The sequence below is a fragment of the Tachysurus fulvidraco genome, chromosome 19, assembly GCF_022655615.1.
Source record: "Tachysurus fulvidraco isolate hzauxx_2018 chromosome 19, HZAU_PFXX_2.0, whole genome shotgun sequence".
NCBI lineage: Eukaryota > Metazoa > Chordata > Actinopteri > Siluriformes > Bagridae > Tachysurus > Tachysurus fulvidraco.
Window position 1 is genome coordinate 13,508,621 of NC_062536.1, and position 24,201 is coordinate 13,532,821.

The 24,201-nt window shown below is 35.6% G+C and overlaps 1 protein-coding gene across 1 annotated transcript in view; it reads right to left on the reverse strand.

The window, feature by feature from the left end:
• tmem178bb (transmembrane protein 178Bb) overlaps positions 1–24,201 on the reverse strand; it is a 94,260-nt gene that overhangs the window by 40,709 nt on the left and 29,350 nt on the right. The window contains exon 3 of the mRNA XM_027150956.2: positions 6,517–6,630. Coding sequence (XP_027006757.1) covers positions 6,517–6,630 — 114 coding nt within the window. The remainder of the gene's footprint in view (positions 1–6,516; positions 6,631–24,201) is intronic.

The window sequence follows — 24,201 nt, forward strand, 5'->3', positions numbered from 1 at the left end:
ACAAAAACAGCCTAAAAAACTTTAACATATTAACCACCCATAGGAGTAAACACTCGATAAAGCCCTTGTGGCCAAATTGGTAAAATTACAATTGAATGTAGTGTCTTTAGCATTTTCTTACTTTTTTTTTCCAGACAATGGGCTGTTTGACTCAAGAGTTTGGTAGTTTTAGTGAAGTGTGAAAGCTGTTTTATTAAGCCTAGGAGCAATCTAATGTTCTCTTGCAAACTCTAGTTTGTCTTCAACCGAGCTCTTTGGTATTAGTGCTGCACACTAAGATGATTGTCTCATGTTGTATCATTGCTTCCTTTTTCAAGTTTTCTGATTGCAAGAAAATGGTTGCTCTGATCAGTAGAGGAGGTGGAATGCATTATTGACATATAAAACCAGATTTTTAAAGGGTAATGACTGGAGATCTCCAATTACGTAGCTCACCTTTGTGGTGCAAGTGCTTGCATTGAGAATAATTTTTATGAATCTGGCTCTTTGTATGAAGGAACTCCTGCATTCGAAATGTGCTGTTCTTCACCGCTTGAGTGAGAATACGAAAGCGGCCTGTCATTTTGCAAACCTGCTTGCAAAAAAAGTGACATACTAAAGGCGCTATTGGTCCACGGTTGGAAGGAATTCTATTTGAACACAAATCATATCCGGCAAATATGATCTCCCCAAAATGAGCCAAGAATTCGACTCAAACATGTAGTCAAGTGGAAAAACTGAAAATATTCTTAACTTTTATTTATGCAGACTCTGATTTGAGAATCCTAAATGCTTAGTAATGGTCTCCATCAGTTGTCTCTGGCATCTCATGCCAAATGGGATATCAGGCTTTAGAATGGTAAATCCTTTCAAATGCTCAAATCTATAAATCCTAATTGACCAGTATACAAGCTGACAACTGACATTGTCCTGTTCTTGTGATCAGGATGCTGAGATGTGAGGAATTGAACTTCTCAGGGAATAATTAGTGAAGACTGACAGCTTTTAAACATTATGCCTACTTATTCACCGTAATATTACTGACAGCTCGTTTTTATGCACTTCCTTTGATCCCAGAAAATCCCAAAGCAGCATTATTTAGGTCTCTTCCCTAAGAGACCATGAGAAAAATGGAAAAAAAAATCCCTAGCATTAATTGTGTTCCAATGAATATGAATTTATACCGGCTCTGAGCAAACAAAAGACGTAGGCATGTGCATGCATAAAGATAGAGTGCATTCTAACCTTTTTGCTTTTTTTATTTGGCTCTAATAGGAAAAGCGGCTTTATTTGCAAATTTATCAGCAGCAAACCTGCTTCTGGTAGTTTGACAGACAGCTACAAATGAGTTTTGTGTACATGTCGCAGACTTTGAAGTTTGGCTGATGCCACTCGAGAGTCTGTAGAAATGTATTGTGGGAATAGTTCAAATAAGCCATCGGGCAATTTCACGCTCTTCATGAAAGTCGAGTTTGAACCTGTCATCCAAATAAGAACAAGAACAGTTCAAAAGTGACCAAACATTGTGTAAGAGAATGCCACATATTCTGGCTGAGAGTTGTGTGCACCTTTTTGTAAAATGATTGTACATGCTTTAATGCCACTCTGTCAGCATCAGCTCAGGTCTCTTTCTCTACTATTCCTCCTTGATATCTACTGTAAATTAGAGTCATTCTCAACCTTGTGTCTTTTCTCCCCAAGACCTTTGAACCTCTTTTACCTCCTGTGTCATTGATTTTGCACTCAGCTGTGTGGCGTTCTCTAAAAACAGTGGATGCTTTTGTTTATTTGGTCTTTATTTTTTCCACTCAGGTTCTGCCATCACATGACAGCTCATCCATCATGGCAGTATTGTCTGTTTGGATGAAGAACGGCATGTCAGCATTGCTGGTAATAAGGACATTAAACATCTCAGCTTGATGCTAGCTTTACTCCGAGACTGACCTTCCACTTGAGTTGAGGTATGCATCGCTATTCTCTAACTCAGGTCTCTAAAAAAAAACCCACTTTGGATCATTAGACAATCTGATCATTATCTCAGACTTTACTGAGTCAAAATAGGACCTTTGATGGCTGAAGACTTGCACCTAAAAATTACAAATGTATATAACAATTTCTTTTTAATTTATCAAAGAACAACCATACAATTCACAAATAGCCTTATGGCAGTGGATAGTATGTATTTATTACTAGTACAGTATGTATCAAAGAAGTCTGTTCTTTGTACATAACTAAAAAAATAATACATGCAAACCACAGTTTACATGCAAGTGCCAAGCCATCGGATCAACGCATCATGAATAGATCATTTGTCATGTAGTGGATCAGTGTTTAAGACTCTTTCAGTCACATACCGTACAAGATCAAATCCTCTCGTGCTCAGTGAATCAGTGTATGAGTCATGACCAAGATTCATTCTTCACACATACAGTGGATCAGATGAATCAGTGAGTTCAGTGAGTCCTGTTTGGACGTATTCAGTCAGAACAGAACGTTTCCAGTTTTTTCAATGCATGTAGTAGTAGTCTGTGTTAATTAGGGTGTGAAAATCGCTCTTTTTCTAAACCTGGACATAAAAGCAAAAATTATATAACACTAAATTGCAACAATTGGCTATTATTCCTCAAGCTGGAAGTTGCACATTTGGGCCAAAAATGCAACTAAATGAATCAGAATTAAAACAAATCAATCACAAAAAAGATATTTCGATTCATTTGCATGACTGAATGTGGATATAGATCTTAAGGATAGGGTTTGGGATGAGCTTAGCATTTGTACCTTTTCTCATAACTATATTTGAAATTGAACATAATCCATAATTATCTTTAAATAATCTGTTTGCTCAAATTCAAGGATTTACTCTGAGATCAGGTTGGAATTCTAATTCTGATCATCAGAAGAGAGAAAAATGCTTTGATCAGGCAAAAGATATTCAGTAATAAATCAAACACATAGAATCTGAATACATACAAACCTAAAGGAGCTTCGATTAATTCAGTTCACTTACTGAGTTGATGTCAGGCTAAGAGGTCCCTGTGGGTCTTCACTTATTATTAGTTTTAAGGAGTTTCCCAAATTAAAGGGCTGGTGTGGGAATGAAACTCTCCAATGTTTGCTATACACATTACAGTCTCTATCATATGTCCAGACACAAAATGCCCTTTCATAAGTGGCTTTTTGAATGAACAATTTTGGAAAAACAGCCTTTACAATTTCATCTCGCATTTCTGCTGCACTCACGTCACCAATTTTCAGCCAGCATGAGCTATTCTTTTACTGCTTTGCCTAATTTTTTGTGCTTCAATTTATTGACTGTATGAATTTGGATGAAAGTTTAGCTAAGGGAAATTTTGGAACTGAAAAAATCTTCCAGGTCCAGTTTAAATGTAAATGCATGTAAATGTAAATGTAGTTCATTTTACAGATAACAGCAGCCAAAATGGAACTTTTTTGTCCATCTGCATTTTCAACTCCAGTCATTTTTGTAATTAAAGGCTAGTTCTTGTGTTCAAATGGGGATTTTTTAATTTTTTAATTTTTTATTATTATTATTGGTCGGTTACTCAGATGTACATAAACATAGCGATACAGTCTCAAATATACAATAAAAAACAATTAAAAGTGGGCAATCAGGTGAAAAAGATTGGTGAAAACATTCAGGCAAATAACATAATGTACACTGTAACACAGAGGATCAAGAGAGGTTGTTAATGTGGCACCAGAGAGGTGTCCATATCTGCCAAAAGTCATTAGACCTTTCAAATGGGGATTATTGAAAATTCCTTTTCTATTCAAGAAAAATCTGGCAACCTAAGAAAGAGTGAACTACATGTTAGTAACATGCATAATTTAAATAGGGAATATAGTGTGTATGTATATATTTATATATACTGTACATATGTTAAATACCTGTAAGTTTCTGTATTTTTCCGCATAAATATTGACATAAAACACCACCCTTTGTACAACACAATTATGGTGAGTTATGTAAAATGACTGCTCATAAGGCTTCTACCGGTTTGGATGCAGGATCAAAAGGGAGCTTGAAAATGATCTTAGAGGTTTGGTGATATCCAATTAACTTCTCTAATTCCCATTACAAAACTAATTGTGCCGGCTACATTTATTTCAATGCCATATGGTCATCTGATTATATTTTAATGATCTATTTTCCACCAGTATTATATTGGGAGAAGTAACTAGCTGACAATTTGGGTGTTCAGGGTTAGTTACTTAGGTGTATGAAAGCTAATAATGCATTGAACTTCTGTTCATTTCTGTTTAATAATCACAAGCGTGTTAAATGTATTTATTTATTATTGATAAGTGAATTAAATCAGATGGATTTAATTAGTAATTGGATGAGGTGCCCTATTTATATTGAAGTGGGAGGAAATAAATAGTGCACATGCACAAAAAGTGGGTTGTAAGAGAAATGGGGCAGAATTACTACAATTCTGGATCAACATGGATTTAAAATACTAATATTGAATTTGCCAACCCCTTTTCTGCTGCTATATTCATTCTGGCACTGGAACATTCATTTATGACCATGAAGTAGTACTGTAGGGAACTTCTCTGAACATGATATGTCCATTCAATCAAATTTTACCAAGGAAAAATAAATGAAATTGAGATTAAAAAAAAAAAAAAAAACATGCCGGTTTACCAACTGAGACATCTTTCTCATGCTACACAGTGTTAAACATGAGGATGAGTGCCTCTGGCTCTACTTATGTATAAAATTACCTCTCTAGAAGGAACTCCATTTAATGAAAAAAAGCATGTTAATGTAAGTCTTGCTAATTGGTTTTGCTAACATTAACTGCCTATATTTAACTAATCTAGATTGTTTTTGTTCTCTTTCGAATCCAGTAGCAGCAAGTCAAATTTCCATAGATATATGGAAAATAAAGAAAGCATAAAGCAGCTTTAAGACAGTTAATGAAATTGCTGCAAGAGGCCTTGAGGTTAAAGGAGTGTTGTCTGTCCTGGCACCGGATAGAGGCTGATCTTCATGGATTATTGGTGTGTAACTGTCTGACAGTTTGAGGCCATGTGGTATCCTTCCCTGTACTCTGTCCTGGTTACTCTTGCTACCAGGTTGCTCCTAACCACATGCTTCCTCTATAAGAGGATCTCTGACTTACCGCTGGTTTGGCTTCTCCAAGAAGACTTAAATAAAATTTTATTCAGTATATTTTTTAATAATGACATAAGGTGTGCCTACAAATGCTGACTGTTAAGCAGGAGGGTAATATTTTATTCAGATAAGAACATAGGTCTTGTATGGTGATTACTAAAATTGCTATATGACATTGCTGATAAATTCCTGATTTTACCATTTGTTGATGCTGTACAGTAGTTGAAAAAGTCTGCAAGCTAAACTTTTATTAGGTGACAAATTTTCAAATGTTATTTATGTTTATTTCATAAAATGTAAATACAACTTTATTAAAGCAGTGAAACTAATGTAGACACAAAATTTACCTTTCTAAACTTTTACTTGTACATTTTGATTAATTTATGAGCTTGTATATAGAAAATAGGACGTTATTTAATGTATAAGCTGAGCAAGCAGGTATTTATTAGTCTCGGTTTTGAGATGGATTGAGATGATATCTGAGATCTGCCATTTTTTAGTTAAATCAGATCTATCTATCTATCTATCTATCTATCTATCTATCTATCTATCTATCTATCTATCTATCTATCTATCTATCTATCTATCTATCTATCTATCTATCTATAAAAGCTTTAGCAATAAAGTGCTGAATCATGGACAATATACTAGACTAGTTTTTTCAGTGCTTAGCATCTTCTCATTCATGTATAATCATATTTGTCCTTTTTTTACTCTTACCTTTTATATAACATCATAGTGGTGTTATATAATGAATGCGCATCACTGAGTTTTGCCAGAATGTTTTTCGATCTTTATCTGTCATTTAATTGCTGCTGTCCATATGCAGATCTGGAGATGATTTATGACACATTAAATATGTTTTGTTGCTGTTTTAACACACTGAAACTTTTAGCCGTATGGGCTTTTGGTGAGAGGAAAAAATGGGTTAGTAAGGCATATTTGGAACTTGAGACTTGTGTCCTATTTAGCAAGAACAACAAATGGCTGTTTCTTGGTTGGGTTGGATCTACTGGGAGCTCACTACCAGACTACATTCAACTACACAGTGGTTCTCTCAGCTCCTTACCTATTTTTCGATGTTAAGTATTGAGTACTTCCACCAGCAGGGCAGAGATGACATCACTTAATGGATAAACTGAGAATTTGTGGTCGTACATTTGTTTTAGTCTAGAGCCAGAGCCTTCTGTGAAGCCCAAACCACTTTCTACAAGGTTTTGAACAGGGCTTTAAATATTTAGGATCTGTAATCAGCCAGAGTGATTTTGCCTGAGTGATTGTGCTGAAAATACAGTAATTAAAAAGCTATAAATGGTACAGGTTTAACCTTACTGAGCAAATATATATATGATGCTCAGGTTTTACATGTGACTGTAAAATAAATAAATACTCACGCAAGGAGTGCCACTCGTCCTGTCGGATGGTCTTGGTGATGTTATAGGACAGATTCTTGGGTATCGTGGCTGAGGAATAGTGGTACTTGATGTAGGAGCATCGTGCAATAGAACCTAGAACCATAAAAAGAGGCAGGTTTGAGAACTCCTGAGCACCACAGTCAGCCACACTGGGCAGTTCAGTTTAAATAAGAGGTATATCATTATTAGGTATATTCCCACAATTAACATTACCACAATATCATTCCTACACAGAGCTTTGGAAAAACATTTTTCTGTTTCCTTTAGTGAAACCAGTGGTTGTAAACTGTTTGGGTTTTGCCTTGGCTTTGGGTTTCATAATATTGGAGAATTTCAACTAAAAGTGTACACACTGGAAACATATTCAGTCCTCAGCACTATGGACTATTCAGATCCTTGCGTGAAAATTGTGTGGGTGGAATTTGGTTACTCTACAAAAACTTGTTTTTCAGAGACATCGTTTTACAATATTTTAATCAGTGACATTGTTTGATTGATTGTTTGTTTGTTTGTTTGTTTGTTTATAATTATGGTTAACTATATGTGGTTGTTCGCATAGCACATAAGGGCTTGGTTACTTTATCCTTTTTTTCAATCTGTGAGGCACAAGTACTTTACAAGGAACAGCACATTGAATTAAAAATAATACTGGCACAATTTTATTAATTTGACAAAGAATAATGAATTAAAATAAATATCCTACATTCTAACACATTACAATTTCACTACCTCATTTTAGTATCTAATTAAGTTGGGGGACAGAGTAACTCTTGGCAAACAATAAAAGAAAATCAGCAACAAACAAAGAAATGAACAGGATGTGCTGAATCAAGTGCTATTTTTAAAGCTGCTGAATAATAGATATGGAAGCCAGGTTACTAAATTGAACCAGATTTTGCAGTTATTTATATAATAACTGCAATTAGGTTAATATGTTAAGTAGTTAATTAATTGTAATTAAATATAGTAGATATAAAACCATTTTTTTTACCCATGTTGACTCAAAAAGACTGTGTCCATCCTCTATTTCACTTTTTAGTACAATGAAAGCCAACTGAATATTTGACATATCATTATCATCCTCATCTTCATTATTAGAGCCTGTAGCTCAAAATGCAGCCTGAATTTCAGCCTCAGTTTTCTAAGCAAATATAACATCAAATCATGGAACTGTCTGTTATGTGGAGAGTGAGATAGAGAGAATCTAAAGTCATTTCACTTTATAGAAACATCTTTGAGACAGCTGCAGCTTGTACAGAGGACACACAAACCACAAGGCACACAAAAACCTCAGGAACCAAAAGAAAAATTGTTTAGCTGATCTTATACACACACACACACACACACACACACACACACACACACACACACACACACACACACACACACACACACACACACACACACACACACAAATGTTTGCCTTACTATACTTGTGAGGATTTTCCACTTATAATTATTAATGCAGTTAATCAATGTTGTAGCAATACTTAATCTAAACCAAACCTTAACCTCTGTACCTAATTAGAAATATTCTGGCTTCAAAATCTGCAAATTATTCCACATGCAAAGGAGCCAAATATCCCCACAAGGTCAGAAAACACACACACACTGTTAAGAGAACATGGCCACTGACAGATATAATTATAATCTACTGAAACTTCACTGGTGCATGTGCCAGGAGTCATTTGCATCTAAGATATCATTACATGCTAATTGTAACACTCTGCTGATTGGACACAAGCACTTCCTTCCACCCTGAAAAGCGAATTACAGTCCACACATTTGGCCAGAATTTCATGCCTGCCTTCCAAAAAACAGTGGTTAAGAATATGAGGAATAGTGCCAAAATGATTAATTAGCAATTAAAGTGCTGGTTTGAAAATGACTATCGCATAGCAACAAAAAGTCTATTGCCATTTCCCATTTTAATGCGTCTGTAGAGGAAGAATATTTTGAAACCTCTAAAATGTGCTGCATGACCGGGGGACACATTTATAATCTGTGCAATTTGCCATTTTTCAAATTCTATTTACAATTATGCTAACAACTCCATCCAGCTTCACATCTTGTGCTCTTTTTTAAAACATCATCCTGTTCACTATCTGTCCTTGTGGAGCAAATCCGATCTGAGAAACATAAACCTTTTCCACTTCCCACTAAACCTTGCCATATGGATTTCCTGGAGTCTGAGCTGAGCCAGAAAAACCTCAGTTAGAGACTGAACATGTCAAAGACAGATCGTCAGGATAGCTGTAAAAGGTCTAGATTGCTGACTGAGTTTGTTTTGGACACTTAAAAGTGTTTATATCCTTGTTACTTCTAAAGGATCATTTATGACCCACTTAGGCTGATTAGATATACTGGATAAATGTTAGTTGTTCTGAAAGAAGAAAAAACACACACAGTTTATGCCATTTTATACCAAAGCACTGTTGAAAACATTTTAGTTTTGATTTATTTTTCCATAATAACAGCTCTTACTCTACTATCATTCAAATCACAGGTTTATATATATATATATATATATATATATATATATATATATATATATATATATATATATATATATATATATATAACTTTATTAGGAATATGCATCATGTAGTTAGCCCTTATGTGGCAGCAGAGCAATACATAAAATCTTTATAAGTGCAGATACAGGTCAGGCGCTTCAGTTAAGGTTCACATAAAATATCAAAATTAACAAAACCCATGATATCTCTAATTTTAACCATGGTATTTTTATTTTTGTCTGATAAGTGAGTTTCATACAACAGTCTCTGGTTATTGCACAGAATGGTGCAAAAATTACCTATGTGCAATCTTTTTATACATTTTGTTTTGTATATACTGTATATTATATTACAGTATGTCTCTATTCTTTTCATATATTTGCTTTTTCTTACTCTTTGCTGCTGTAACATTGAGATTTCTCCATTGTGGGACGAATAAAGGTACATCTTATCTTATCTTATCTTATCTTATCTTATCTTATCTTATCTTATCTTATCTTATCTTATCTTGAAAACAACATCCTGTAAGCACAGGGTCTGCAGACTGAAACACCTTGTTGATGAGAGAAATCAGAGATCAGAGAATGATCAGACTGGTGTAAGCTGACAGGAATTATATAACAACTGGAATAATCACTCTATACAACATTTTCGAGCAGAAAAGCATCACAGAACACACAATGCATCAAAACTTGAAATGGATGTGCTAAGAACAAAAATCTGAGGTTATCCTGGGTGTACAGTAGACTCGCCCAAACTAGTCAGCTGAAGACCTGAAGACTAGAAAAAGACCAGATGGATAAACTTGTAAACATGATAGCCTTAGATTCCTGTTCCTGTTTAAACAACTATCATTAAATGACAATCCAACATCATTATCATTTGTTTTGGTTCCTGATCAAAGTTCACAGATATTAGCTCATAAAGGAGCCCACAATTCTTTTTTTTATTATTAAATCTTCCTTTTCATGGTTTGATGTGATCTGTGCTTATTTCTTATCACAAAAAGAATTTTTCATCTATATTCTGCAGGATTTATAATTTTTCACACTGATTTGGCATTTTTCACAGCTAATGGAATCACTCATCCAAATAATAAAATAATTTGCCATGCTCCCTTCATACTGGATTCTAAAATATACCTCAAAGACACAATTGGCAAATTAATTATCCTTGAAATTTGGGTGTATACCTTTTAGCGGATGCTGTGCATGAAGACATTTTATTTTTAATAACAGCTCCTATGAACAGTTATGTTGATCTGACTGATTGTGGATAGAAACAGCTTAGAGGAGGAAAAAGGCACAGGATCATGTTGCATGGTGCCTCAGCTAGTGCATATCAATGAGTATATGCTTACAAAAGCCACTGGCTGATTTGGCTTGTGATCGATTACTACTCACATTACAAGACCGATCAATGCATCATAGTCATTATCAGTTTTAAGCACCACCCAGAAAAGGAAACATGGGTCTTTGTTTTAAAAATTAAATCTATATATAATTTAATATATCTATTATATATTAATGCTTTAGTGTCACAAAATGTGTAGTTTCATAAGTGTAGTGTGATTTTTCACTTTAATTGTATGCACGTACTCTACATAAAAGGGGGCTTTTGTACACTTGTGGTTAAGGTGTTGGATTACCAATCAGCAGGATGTGAGTTCAAATCCCAGGTCCACCAAATGCCACTGCTGGGCCCCTGAGCAAGGCCCAGATATATAGAATGTTCAGATATATAAAATGAGATAAAAATGTAAGTTGCTCTGGTAAGGGTTATCTGAACCCGTAAAATAAACAGTCGAACTACATATATTTGGCCTTATTAAAAAAATCCTGTTTCTTCTTTTTCAATTAAAAATAAAAGGAGTGATTCTTGAGCAAAGAAATGTAAAGAATAATACAATTGAAAAGTAAAATGCATTTATATATGTTTAATTATATGTATATATATAAAAAATATATAAATATTAATATAAATGTATTATCTATAAAATTGCAAAACATTTGCTCAAAGATTTTAAAATAGAACCTCCATAAATTTCTTACTAAGAAAATTTTTTTTTTGCTTTTCGGAAAGCAAATTAAATTTAAAAGCATCATTTAATAAAATAAAAAATAGGCTGATATTTTTGCACAACATAATAATAATAATAATAATAATAATAATAATAATAATAATAATAATAATAATAATAATAATAATAATAATAATAATAATAATATAGCCTGCAATAAATATAAATATATTCATGATAATACACTGATACACTGAATACATACACTGATGACCTGAGATCTTATTCTGTTCCATAAAATCAGCTTAGGCCAACACCACAAGTCTTTCCAATTAAATATTTATAAAAGAACCTTATTTAACCTCTCCATACTGAAACTGTCCCAGTGAAAAATAAACACCGTTATCAGGAGAGGTATTTCCTCCTTCTTAAATATTTATACAAGCACAGCTAATTGCACATTCATTGCCAAAGGCTCGCTGTCAAAGGCACTGGAGGTTAGAGTGACAAAAAATGTGTGTTTTATTCAATGTGCCTCATATTGTTTACTAAAGGGGATTAATGAGAACTCTGGACTCGTCTTGAATAATAATGAGCTATACGAACTTCACTACTTCTTTGCTGCATTTACACAACTCTTGCCTCTAAGCACATAAATAAATATGGTCTAATCTGCTAGTCAAAGATCATGCAGGATAAAACGCACCATAAGCATCTGTGGACAATTCATTTCCATGTTTTATTTATGCTCTGACAAAAAAAAGAATGGTTTTGAAGCCCTTGGATTTCAAGACAGAAGAAAAAGAAACTTTTACCTATAGCTGTTTCCCCATTTTCTACAACCATGGAAGTGAAATAGACTAAATCATGATTATAATACAGATGTTTAGGCACACCAGGATTAGGAGGATTTATATAATATGTTGCTTTAAACAAAAGTGGAACCAAGCTACCACACCAAGTTACATCATTCGTTGAATGCAGTTGAGCCGTGTGTAGTTATAGATACACCTGTTCCTGGAAGATCCAGATTTGGTCAGAGAGCGTACCTTCATCATCAAAGACTCCACCCACCATAGTAACATGATGTTCGGCCTAACTAAGAGGCTTCAGAGGAGATTCTTCCCATAGGCCCCAGACTCCTCAACACAGACCTGTCCATCTTATATCTCTTACGATTCCATAAAGACTCATTTACTCCATTGAAACTCTACAGACTGCATTTTACTGTTAATACATTTAAGGTTCAAGATTCACTAGTTTATTGTCATATGTAAAGGAAACAGTCTTCAAATTCCTAAATTTTAAGAAAATCGTGAAACTGGCGAAGAAACAAAACGTGTCTGCTCTGGGGAGAGAACAAGAACAAGTGAGAACAAGTGAAAATGCTTCAATTTTGCATTCTTATTCTAATTTAATAAGACACTTTTAATTATAGATTATATTGCCATCAACTCAAGTGAAACATAAATTTTATGAATTTCAGAGTTTGAAGTATTCGGTTTATCTCCATTTTTTGCTATAATGACAGTGTGTGTTCGAGCTGCCACAAGTTTGTACATTTTAGATCAAATGATCCATTTTAGATCAAATCCATCTGAAGATGTGCTTCAATAGAAGAGATTAGGGAGCTAGATATAGTGCAGAATTTCTTTGTTGTACTTTTTTTGTTTTAAATATTATACCCTTCTGATGATTTCTGATTAAATGAACAAAATCTCAGTTGTAGACATTTAAACCAACATTTAAGTTTTTGATAAATATAATTATTTGTAAAAAAAAAAAAAAATGTGTCCCTTGAATACTCTACTAAAAAATTACTGAATTTGTTTATAACTAGACTTTTTTCTCCTGCTATTGGAAAATATGTAATTACACAGTACTGTATACTAACAGAAGCCATGTTTGTTAGTCGATTACACAAGACATTCTGACCTGTGTCAATCCTGCAGTTTCATTTTTGTTCCAATATTTCTGCAGTTAAGGCTTTTTTTTACTGCACCACTGCTGTTGTTTCCCACTGAGTGCTCTGTGCGCACACAATACTGAAGGCTGCATTCATTTCCGTGATGTAGTGTATTTACCATGCACAGCTACAATGGTGGAAGCAGAGCTAATTGGAGGCAGCAGTTGGTATGATGCTTTCTACATCTCTCACAATCAATCATAAAGCTCTCGCTCAGCTCGCTACAGGAGCATCGACTGTATAACGGGCTTATTCACAGCGGCGTTCAGTTTAAAAACATTACTTATAATCTGTTTCTGCTCTAGGTCTCCTGCTCTAGATGGTTAGACTGCTAGCAAATTAGGAGATGAATAGAGGAACTATATCACTATAACCAACACTGCTTAAGGCTGGTGGATGCAAGATGTTAGGGTTTAAAAGTTAGGAACACTTCTTACTAGAAAAAAAAAAAAAAACGTTCCTGCTGGCTAGTTGCAGAAGAATGTGTTGCAATATATTATGGTAGCATGGTGTACTGACATATTGTTTAGTACAGTAGCATACATCTAAAGTAACTGTGACCCAAAGGATATACAACACTTCTGCTCTTTATATGTTCTCCTCAGTATTACAGTAGAGCAAAAAAAAAATGTCTGAGATCAAAATCGCTACCTTATATAGTTATCTAGCTAACTGACAACAATGTAAGTACACTCTTTGGTTACTGTATGTGGAGTTCCAAACTATTACGCTATTTGGTTACTGTATGTACAGTTCTCCCCAGAGTCAGAGTCTCTGTTAACATGTGGGAAAGGTTCTGATATCACCCACATTTTGCCAGTCTTTTGTATGTAAACCCAGGAATGTTCATCGTCCTGAGAACACAATCTCTGCACTGAAACATGATTGTGGTAGCATCATGTTGTCCAGTGCATGCTTTTCATCAGTAGGGTCTGGGACTTTAGTACAGTATGAGGGCAAAGATTAATGATTAATTAAAGTTTAATTAACCTTTCAAACCTCTATATCTTTGGTAAAACTGTAAATTGCTGTTCACCAGCAGTCTCCATCCAGCCTGACAGAGTATAAGTCATTTTCAAAATACTTTGTTCAAATATGCTAAAGGACTAAAGAACATCCTGGCTAATCATCTGAGAATTCTATTACTACATATTATTGTAATTCCACATGCATCTCATCCTCCAGCCTTTCTAGTAAATGAAAGGTTAGTGAAGGTTCATACGCCTAGTCACAAAGTAGCATAAGTCCCGTAATGACTGCCATAAGAGTGCCGTAAGACCACAATAACTAATCAAGGTTATTATATGGTAAGCCTCCGCCGTCTGAGCTTCAACCGAATATATCTGTACTTAACAGATGCCCCATGGCCTAATTGTGAACGTGCTTCATGGTGGTGGGAGTATGTTTAATGAATGTAATAAAGACAGAAGAAGACTTCTCGAGTGCATGAGTCAAGTTTGTGCTTAGAGCCACTTTATTCTGTCACCATAGTCCATATGGGCATCGTAGATCACTGTCAGTGCCTACAGTACAGCTCAAGCTGTTACTGCTGAAGCCTTGAGGATGATGTGGTTGATGAATTGGCAGTTTTGTTTGAGGTAGTGTTGTAATGCTGGCTTTCTAAAGTATACCTCTGATTTGTGCATGTCTGTGGCATTTACCATAAATGTCACATGCATGGCTAATGAAAAAAAAAAGCAAAAATATTAGCATTTTCAGATAAATGCTTCATACTGTTATGAGACAATCTTGTTGTATAATAGGGCCCCTAATATATAATAAAAGACCTTGTTGTGCTTCAATCTTTTTTGGAACAATTTTTTTTTCTATTTTTACTCACATTGCACAGAAATGGTGCCTAGCATTAGTAATACTCCTCCAGCATTGAGTGAGGGCAGACTGAAAAGCTCCCTCTCGCCTTGTTTATTCCTGAGTCCTCCACATCTCAGGCAGAGGCGAGCACACGTTGCTGGCAGATGGATGCTACGATGCAGTGCATGCTGTGCCCTCATTATTTGGTGACCTAGTTCGCCCCCAAGCCCTAGCTCAGGATTAATGGAGTAAGACGCACTAGTTCATTGTGTGGGGAAGGATGTCACAACATTCCCGGCCGGTCTGTCCCAGCTGGTGTGTCTTGTCTGTCTACATTATTACAACATAGTGTAGCACAAGCAAGAGAAATCACCACCAACACTTTAGTAGGTCAGTGAGATTTAAAAAAAAAAAAAAAAAACAAGTAGCTTCAACGTTCATCCTACACTCTTATAAAAATAGGGTCCAACTAACGGCATAAAGGGTGCTTTCTTTTCACAAAAAAGCAGTCCAAATAAAACCCATATAGGAATCTATAACCAATTAGCCATCCAAAGAAACATTTAGGAACCATTCTTAGGAACTATCTTCAGAACTAGTAATCATTGATTTGCTAGAAAAGCAGTAGATCTTTTTGGAGCAATGAGACCAGAAATGTTTGTGTGTTATTATATGTAATGCATCTAGACAAAAAAAAAAATAATTTGAATACTGTGAATACTTCACAGACTGACGTTTCACCTATGAGCTGTGGTGTTTTTTCTCTTTGCATCACAAGCACAATAACAAGATCTGTTTGCCTGTGAGGTGACGTGTGTGTTGTATTAGCAGGAGACTTTGCACTGCACTTCATTTTTCTGGGTTTCGTCAGTGTTTATACAGACATGTATGTTCCTGATTCGAAAAGCTCAAATGTCATCTGTACACAAATTAATCAGCATTGTAAAAATCCTTCTTCCATCAGCCGGCTCATTATCATTTTGGCTGATAAACAGTGCAGCATGTGGTGGGATGTGTGACTTGATCTTTGAGGTGTTTCACAACCATGAAGTGCATTCATTTGAAACAAACATACCAAATGAATTTTTTTTTATTTATGAAAGTCATCAGAGAAGGGGGTTTCATTTTTATTTTATTTTTATTTATATGTTATTCATTTTTTATTCTTGTCTGCCAAGCAACTATAAAAATATGGCCAAACGTATGTCTAGACCTGACCATCACACATATATGTCAGCCTTCTGCAAAATGTTGCCACAAAGTTTGAAGATTAGATGCAAATTCTTTGTATACTGTTGCATTGAGAATTCCCCTTTACTTGAACTAAGTAATGGAAACTAAAATCCTAGGCACTACAAGCTTAAATGTATAGTGAGCAGTTTATTTTAAGGGGGGGGGGGGTGCAGTGGGTAACTATGCTGCCTCACAGCTGCAGAATCTTTGGTTTGATCCTCAGCTTGAGTTACTGTATGTGGAGTTCCAAATGTTCTCCCCAGAGTTAGAAAGTCTGTAAACATGTGGGAAAGGTTCTGGTCTGATGTCACCGACTTTTTGGCTTTGTAAAAAGCAGTCTTTTTGGTGGAAACCCAGGAATATTCATCACGCTTGGAACACAAAATTCACAGTGAAACATGGTAGTGGTAGCAGCTGTAGGGACTGGAAATTTGATACAGGTTGAGGGCAAAGATGGATGGAGCCAAATACAGGGAAATCCTAGAAGAAAACCGGTGTACAGGTATGCAGTGTGTGTGGTCCTGAGTGCAAATAATGTTCTGAGTGTGGTCTTCCTATGGCTATGCTCCAGCATCAGTGAGGGGGTATTTTAAGGAGCCAATTTAAAAAGGACATCAATTAACAAGACTTCAGACCCAGTGGGTGGGCATTAAGCTTCATCTGCCATCTTCAGCACTCAGGATAATGACTCACTGTGATCTCATCATAATTGAGTTTCATAATTGTACTCCAATTCATTTTTCTCCAATTTATACTCTTTTTTTTCAATTTAGGCCAAAAATACAACATTTCAGATATTTAAAATGTTAAGTGTCATAACCAAGTCACCTTCAGTTCTTGCCTATTAAGAAAGAAGGATATACTCTAATAGTCACATTATCATTATCTCTAGTGAGCTATAAAAAGCCATCACTATCAGTGGCAGTTCTAGAAAGAATATAATAGATTATAGTCAATCTAATTTAATTATCTAAGGAGTAATAGATGATGCGCTAACCCACCCTCCTACAAGACAGTCCTCACACACATAATCTTCCACACTTATAATGCACGTTTTGCAAAGCTGTGCTGTTTACTGTAAAATATCACCATATCCACAACCATAATAAGAGGATTTGAATGAGAACATAAATCGAAACCTGATTTGCCTTACAGACAGAATTGTTAGAATGTGTTTTGTTTTTCTATAAACGTATTATTCTTTTATTAGTAACTTAAAAAAATAAATGTATGGGGGGAAAAAATGTAAATCTCATGTTGAGATAAAGCCCAAAGGCCGTAAATTATGGTGTTTCTTTACAGCATATCAAATAAAATTCATTCAAAAAACTATTCAGATTATACAAATGTGGAATCTACAGTATTTATTCTATCTAAGCAAATAAACACAAGACACGTGTTGTATGTGAAGACTTTAAATGCAGGGCATTGTGGTTTAGAGGTTAGCATGTTGCCCTTGCACCTCCAGTGTTGTGTTTTCAATTCCTGCCTCTGTCATGTGTGTGGAGTTTGCATGTTCTCCCTGTGCTTCAGAGATTTACTCTGTTTACTCTGGTTTCGTCCGTCAGTCTAGTAATATGCTGTAATTTGATTGGACAAAATGTCCATGGTGTGTGTCAACCTATCTAGAATGTCTCACACCATGGGAAAATACTCCAGGGACCCTGTGCAGGAGCAATTGATCAACAATACAATATCTACTAAATAAAACACTGGCTATCCTGCTCGTTATCACTTTCACTGTCATGTATTTTAAGCTCTTTAAATTAAGGCACCATGACACACCTAATAAGATAGTTTGGGTTGTAGCAAAACACCTTTACCCATAGATAATAGCTTCATAGGGATGTTCCTGACAGCCAGGCGTGTTTCTATCCACTCTGTACAAGCACATTGTAGAGAGAGCGAGTCAATTTCTGTCAATAGCTGAAAAGCTCAAATGTGTTAAAATGATAGACATGACTGTCAATAATCACCATTAAAAACTACAAATAAGTAAGATTGATCAGAACCAAATAAAGCTATCAATCGGGATAAGACTAGGACTGAAAGGTCAATAACATGCAGCCACAGAAATGAAGAAGCGTACAGCATCCGTTCATGATTAAAGATTGAAATATTATTAAAACAACACCTAATACACAAATAGGAGTAACTGTTACCTGAGGCCAAAAAAATAGAATTTCTGCTCGTTCGGGTTGTGTGGATGTTCAGAGCTGAATGTCTTTGTCATGTCACAGTCCACAGTGGTGCTTAATGACTCATATGAAAGTAATCACTCGGGTTTACATTTCAGTGAATTTGTAGTTTTTCATAAGTTTTTCTGTTAGTAGCCTACAAGGGGCAATATATTCATAGAAATGTTCTAGAGCTTGTTTTTTTTTCACATAAATGTTTCTATCTTTAAAGTAAACCGTGCTATCAAACCCATTGCTGCTTTCTACAATGCACCAAGTGCTTGTTCATAGCATAAATGATTGGAAAATATTTTCAACCACTAAAATTCTGTGTAAAGTTATCAACAGTGAGAAAAACAAACATCTCACCCTGTATGGCAACAGTGTCCGACCTAATTTTATATCAGATTTGTGTTAATAATTTTTATTTTTTATATACTGATTGAAAATGTCGCCTTAAGTCAATTTCAATTCTGCCATCAGACTGGAAAGCCGGTGTACTGGTTAAAGGGGTGGGGGTGGGGGGTTAAAGAGCAATCTTATTCCATGTTTTTAAAAATCAGTGAAATAGGTTTGTTTCTGTTAATGCTTATTGGGTAGGAGCTCTAAAGAGTTATTATTTTGAACCCAATCAATAAACCTCAACAATAAAATGTTACTATTGAACCACTAATGTATTAGAACAAGCATAAGCTTGTGATTTGCTTTGCAGAGAAAACTTCAGTCAAATCTGCTGCTCTGGAAAATGAATCAACCCCAGAAAAATTCAGCAGCACCTTTTTCATTTAGTGTAAATGAAAAAGAATAGGCGTAGACATTTAAATCAACAAGTTGATATTAAATATTAAAGATTTCCCCTCTCGCTGTATATATATATATATATACAACCCACGTAGAGAAAGTGAAATTAGAAATCGTAGGAGGATTTTATATAAAATTGTAAATATTTAATAAGCAGGGAACTGAAACAGAGAACCAGCTCAGCACGATTGTGTTAACTCTTTCCTTTAAGATTCCTTTACATTACTAGATTAATAAAACAGTAGGTAATGTTAAGAAAGTGATGTTTCTTTACATGTTAACTGAGTACTGTTTATTCAATACATCACTAAAAATAGGTCCACAGAAATTAGTAACAGTTATCCTGCCACATGATTTTAATTTACAATAAATTCAAATATCGTCCTCACGCTTTTCAGGTGTGAATATTAAAATTACCTTCAGCTTCAGTCCTGAAATTTCTCAGGTGACATCTTTACTAAAGTGTTATTCATGTTAATGTGAGGAATAAACTGGAGGCAGGCTTGGAACAATTCAAAATCGTATTTTATCAGCGATCTTGTTTCAACACACTCGCATGCACACACACTGTTTTGAGCTGCTTCTCTCTCTCCCTGGATGCTAGTCTATCTCCTTTTTTATCCCTGCTGTAGTTCACTGCAACAGAGAACAGTCATTAGTCAAATTCAGTATGTGTGATCCTTACCACTCACTTCCCTTAACCTCGCCTTCTATTCATAAACCAACGCTTGACCACACCCCTACTTCCACAATAAACAACTTACATCGTTGAAATGTGGGAGAAAATCTGAGTATGTGGAAGAAACCCCAAGGGAAATGGAGAAGATGTAAACTCCCAAAGGGAAGCGGTAAGAATAAAACCCCTAGTTTAATGTAGCTAGAGCTTCAGACTGATGGCAGAAGGTCTGGGCTCCATAACAGCTTTTATTGGCCATGAACCGCCCAAGATGGCATCTGACTGACATAGAAAGCAACCGATCACGTTCATTTTGTTAAGCGTCATGTTAACGGCCTGAAATTGTAAATTCAATGTCTCTAAAAACAAAGTGCAACCATAGATTGTACATTTTAAAACATACAAAGTTATGAGATTATTCTGCAAACTTTACATCATTTGGAAAATCCAGCATTTAACTGATCGTGCTCACTGACACAGTTGTAAATACGATGGCTTCCTTCTTCCATGGTGGAAGCAGATCTTCACGACAGCTTTGTTTCCAGGGGGACCGTTAAAAAACGTAACAAACAAATATCCCTGAAATCCTGTAGAATCCAACAAATCAGATAATGACTTTGAAACCCCTGAAGTGCTTCCAGTTTTCTGTGCCATATGCAACAGATGTTCAGTCAACGGTTCGTAGGCTTGGCATCTGAGTCTGGAACTATCAACCCCCAACCCTTTAGTTTTTTTTTTTTTCTGTGTGAGTTCAAGATTTATCCCCTGATTACACAACAGAAGTCTTAAACGATCAAATGACTTTTTTGATTTTAGTAATTTGCAAAGTAAGGAACAGAAAGAAAGGTCATCATTACTGTCTACAGTAGAGCTGCACTCAATAAATACTGAGCTTTCTATCATTATCATCAGATGATAATGACCCTGTTCCACACGGCTCAGCAATCATATTATCAGCCATATCATATATAACACTGGACCTACAGTAAAGTGGACATTTTAAGGATTTGGATGTTCAACTATATTTTAATAAGAACATGCCATTAGAAACTTTCATCCTTGCCACAGCTTTTATTTTTGAAGAAAAAAAAATCAGTTTCTGTCTCTATGATGAGATCTCTACTGTAACTTCAGTCAAAATGTTGGTCGATTCAGAGACTCAGCTCGATCTTCAGAGCTTTGGTATTTAAGAGATTGGTTTCTGTGGTACAGACTGATGCCACGGCTGTCAGCTATTTCTGATATGGTACTTTACCATTTCAGTTAAAACTCCCTGAAAAATCCCTGAGATGACTGAACGTAGATCATTTCACAGGGAGCAGGCTTGCGTTTGTAGCTAAGTAGATAAAGAAGGATCACAGGAAGTGAAAACTAAATGCGCTTTCATCTCAGCAGGTTGTAATATCCTCAAAAACTATAGGACTATCGTCCCATGCGGTCCAAATGAAACAAGCATATCCAAAGAGACCGATATTCTTGCTTTTCTCAGAGAAAAACCAAGCTTTGCCTTTAGGCACAAACAAACCTCCAGCCTCCATCTCTATAGAGAAACTGTATAGATTAGTCAGGTTCAGCCATGTTCTGACCCTATACAAAGTTGTGAGTAACCTGATGTCTATCTCAGGAGCCCTGGGGCACAAGGCAGGAGACACAATCACACACACACACACATATACACACACACACACACAAAATTTAGAGATGAGAATCAGTCTACAATGCACGTCTTCGGACTGGGGGGAAAAAATAGTCATAGGAAAACCCTAAAGTATGCAAAGATATTTTTTATATCTAAGACAAAGAACTGCAGGGTGGGTAGGACTTTTTTCACAGTACCACACTAAAAATAAAATGTGCCAAGACAAACCATAAAGGAGTTTTACTATTTTTGGTTCCCCTAAGAAACTCTCAGTAAATATTTCTGAACATAACCCATTTTTTAGTTCCATAAAGAACATTTTTTTATAGTCCAAAGAACCTACACTTTCGCTACAACTAAACTTTTGTGCTTTATGATCCATGGATGTTAAATGTTCTGACATCCTGACAAAGAACCTTTATTTTTAAGCGTGTACACACATCCAATCACATACACAGAACTTTACGTTCTGTGTATGTGATTGGATGTGTGTACACATCTTTGTTCTACTTTTCCTGCTGCTCAGCTCTAACCTCAACACAAGCTGATCAACTGCCTCACAAATGACACATGAATCAGTTTGCTACAGGTTCTGTAGCTGTGTATCAAATATGCCTTATGCTGTTTTACCTTTACCAACATTGCAGGAGCAAAGCTTGTGTTATTTATGCATACCGGATATTTTCCAGCTCCTACTGAGAAGATGTGATGATGAATGAGATACAGCTTTTCCATTTTGCTCTGATACAGAAGTCATGAAGGAATTAAAGATACAGACAGATGGTGTATGTGAGAAAGTATTCTGAATGCTTAAAACCAGGAAGTTCAATCCTGGGGAGCGGTGGCTCAAGCGGTTATAGCTCTGGGCTGTGGATCAGGGTTCAAACCCCAGAACTGGCAAACTGCTACTGTTGGGCCCTTGAGCAAGGCCCTTTAACCCTCACGGTATCACCGGTGCTGTATCATGGCAGACCCTGTGCTCGGGCCAAACTTCCAGCTGGGATATGCGAAGAAAGAATTTCACTGTAATGTATACGTGACAAAATAAAAGCTTCTTTTCTATTCTAATCCACAGAAAATCTCACTAATTTATTTTAAAATAAAAAAGTACATAGTGAGTTATGGGTGTGTCACAAAGCTGTATTAAAAAAAAAATCTAACTTTTTTAAAAGCCTGAGGCTTCCTTTCCCTTGTGTGAGTTAAAGTCTTTCCTCTGTTTCATTGGTAATTTTGGAGAAATTGCTGTTGTGCTGAATCTCTCAGTAGTCTTTGTTCCACTCCAGGTCTTAGAGTTGGTAAAGATTTATGACTTACACTTAAAGTAAGAGAGATGCACCACGACAACTGATTTCTCCCCACTAAATATTAAAGAGACAAGGCTACAGGCAAAATGCTAATATCATGAAGCATGCTTTTGATGTTAGGTCTCCAACAGATTTCTACTTCAAATGATACTTCATGTATGAAATGAGGAAAATATTCACTGTTAACTTCCCCATAGGCTCATCGAGCTCTCCTACAGCTACAGGTACTTGTTCCATCTGTTTTGTTAATTAGGTTTCCTACATTGTTAAGGAAACAAGCTCATTAAAGAAATCAGATGGTATCGAGTCGTGAAGAAACAAATATGTCTGTACCACTTGATAGATCATGTTGTGTGCTTTTGTGTTGGAGAACCCGTATGCAGGAGAATTGATCTGAGAAGACTAATCAATGCATTTCATGAAATAAATCCACTATTGGACTACCGGCATACTGTCCCTGATCTTATTGATTTTCATGACACTTCTTATGCAGCATATTTTAGAACATTTGGGAACCATCTATGCTAAGAAAAAAGAAATCAATCACGTACTATTGGCAATGGATAGGATTTCCATGACTTATAAGTAATGTTGCTAGAAGATGTTGGTAGTAATTATGATCGATTTGGACAGGATAAGTGAGTCTGCTTATAGGTTTTTATGAACCCCATCGCACTAGAAATTCCATGTGTACTTCATACATAATGCAAACTGTTTGTTTTTGTGCTTTATTATAAGTGCTATTAGAACATGTATTGCATGTACATTTCTGATCAAGGATGTCACATGACCATAAAATGCCAATATTCTTTACACATGCGTGGAGATTCAGAACCAACCCTTTAAAAAGTCATTTCTATAAGTTACTGTACAATATTTTAAACCAGATACTTTAAACAATACTTCTCTTTGGTCTACAGAGTTTGCACTGAAAAATAAAAACATCCGATAAGTGACGCCTCTTTTGAAACAGATCAAAATGAATGTACTGGAAGGCTACATTATTTTAAATAACCACTCTTTATAACTGTGTTGAGCAGAAAAGCATCTCAGAAGAGATGAGCTATAAAAGAATAAGCACAAGACTGCATCAGGGTCCACTCCAGTTCCATAAATATAGTGACCATATCCTCTTTTTCCAGGACGTCTCCTCTTTTCCGGGAACTTTAAAAAGCAACTGAGTTGGATTTGTAATTCTGCGAACATGGATAATACCATGGATTTGTCTTTAGTTTCACTATGATGTGCTTATGGTCAAATACTTTATTATGTGTTTGGATATTTGATTTGCTTTAACCACTCTGTATAATTCGAGCCTTCTCATACATCACAAATAATATAGATTTTTCAAAAACCAGAATACGGTTACCCAAGAAAAAAAAAACAAACAGGTATCTGAGGCTATAACGGACATGTGCTCGCAAAACTGTACAGATAAAAGAAAGAAGAGCAGGTGATGTTTTCATCTCAGTGTATATGACCATCTCAGTGTTATGTTATAGATGGTAAAGGTCCCAGAG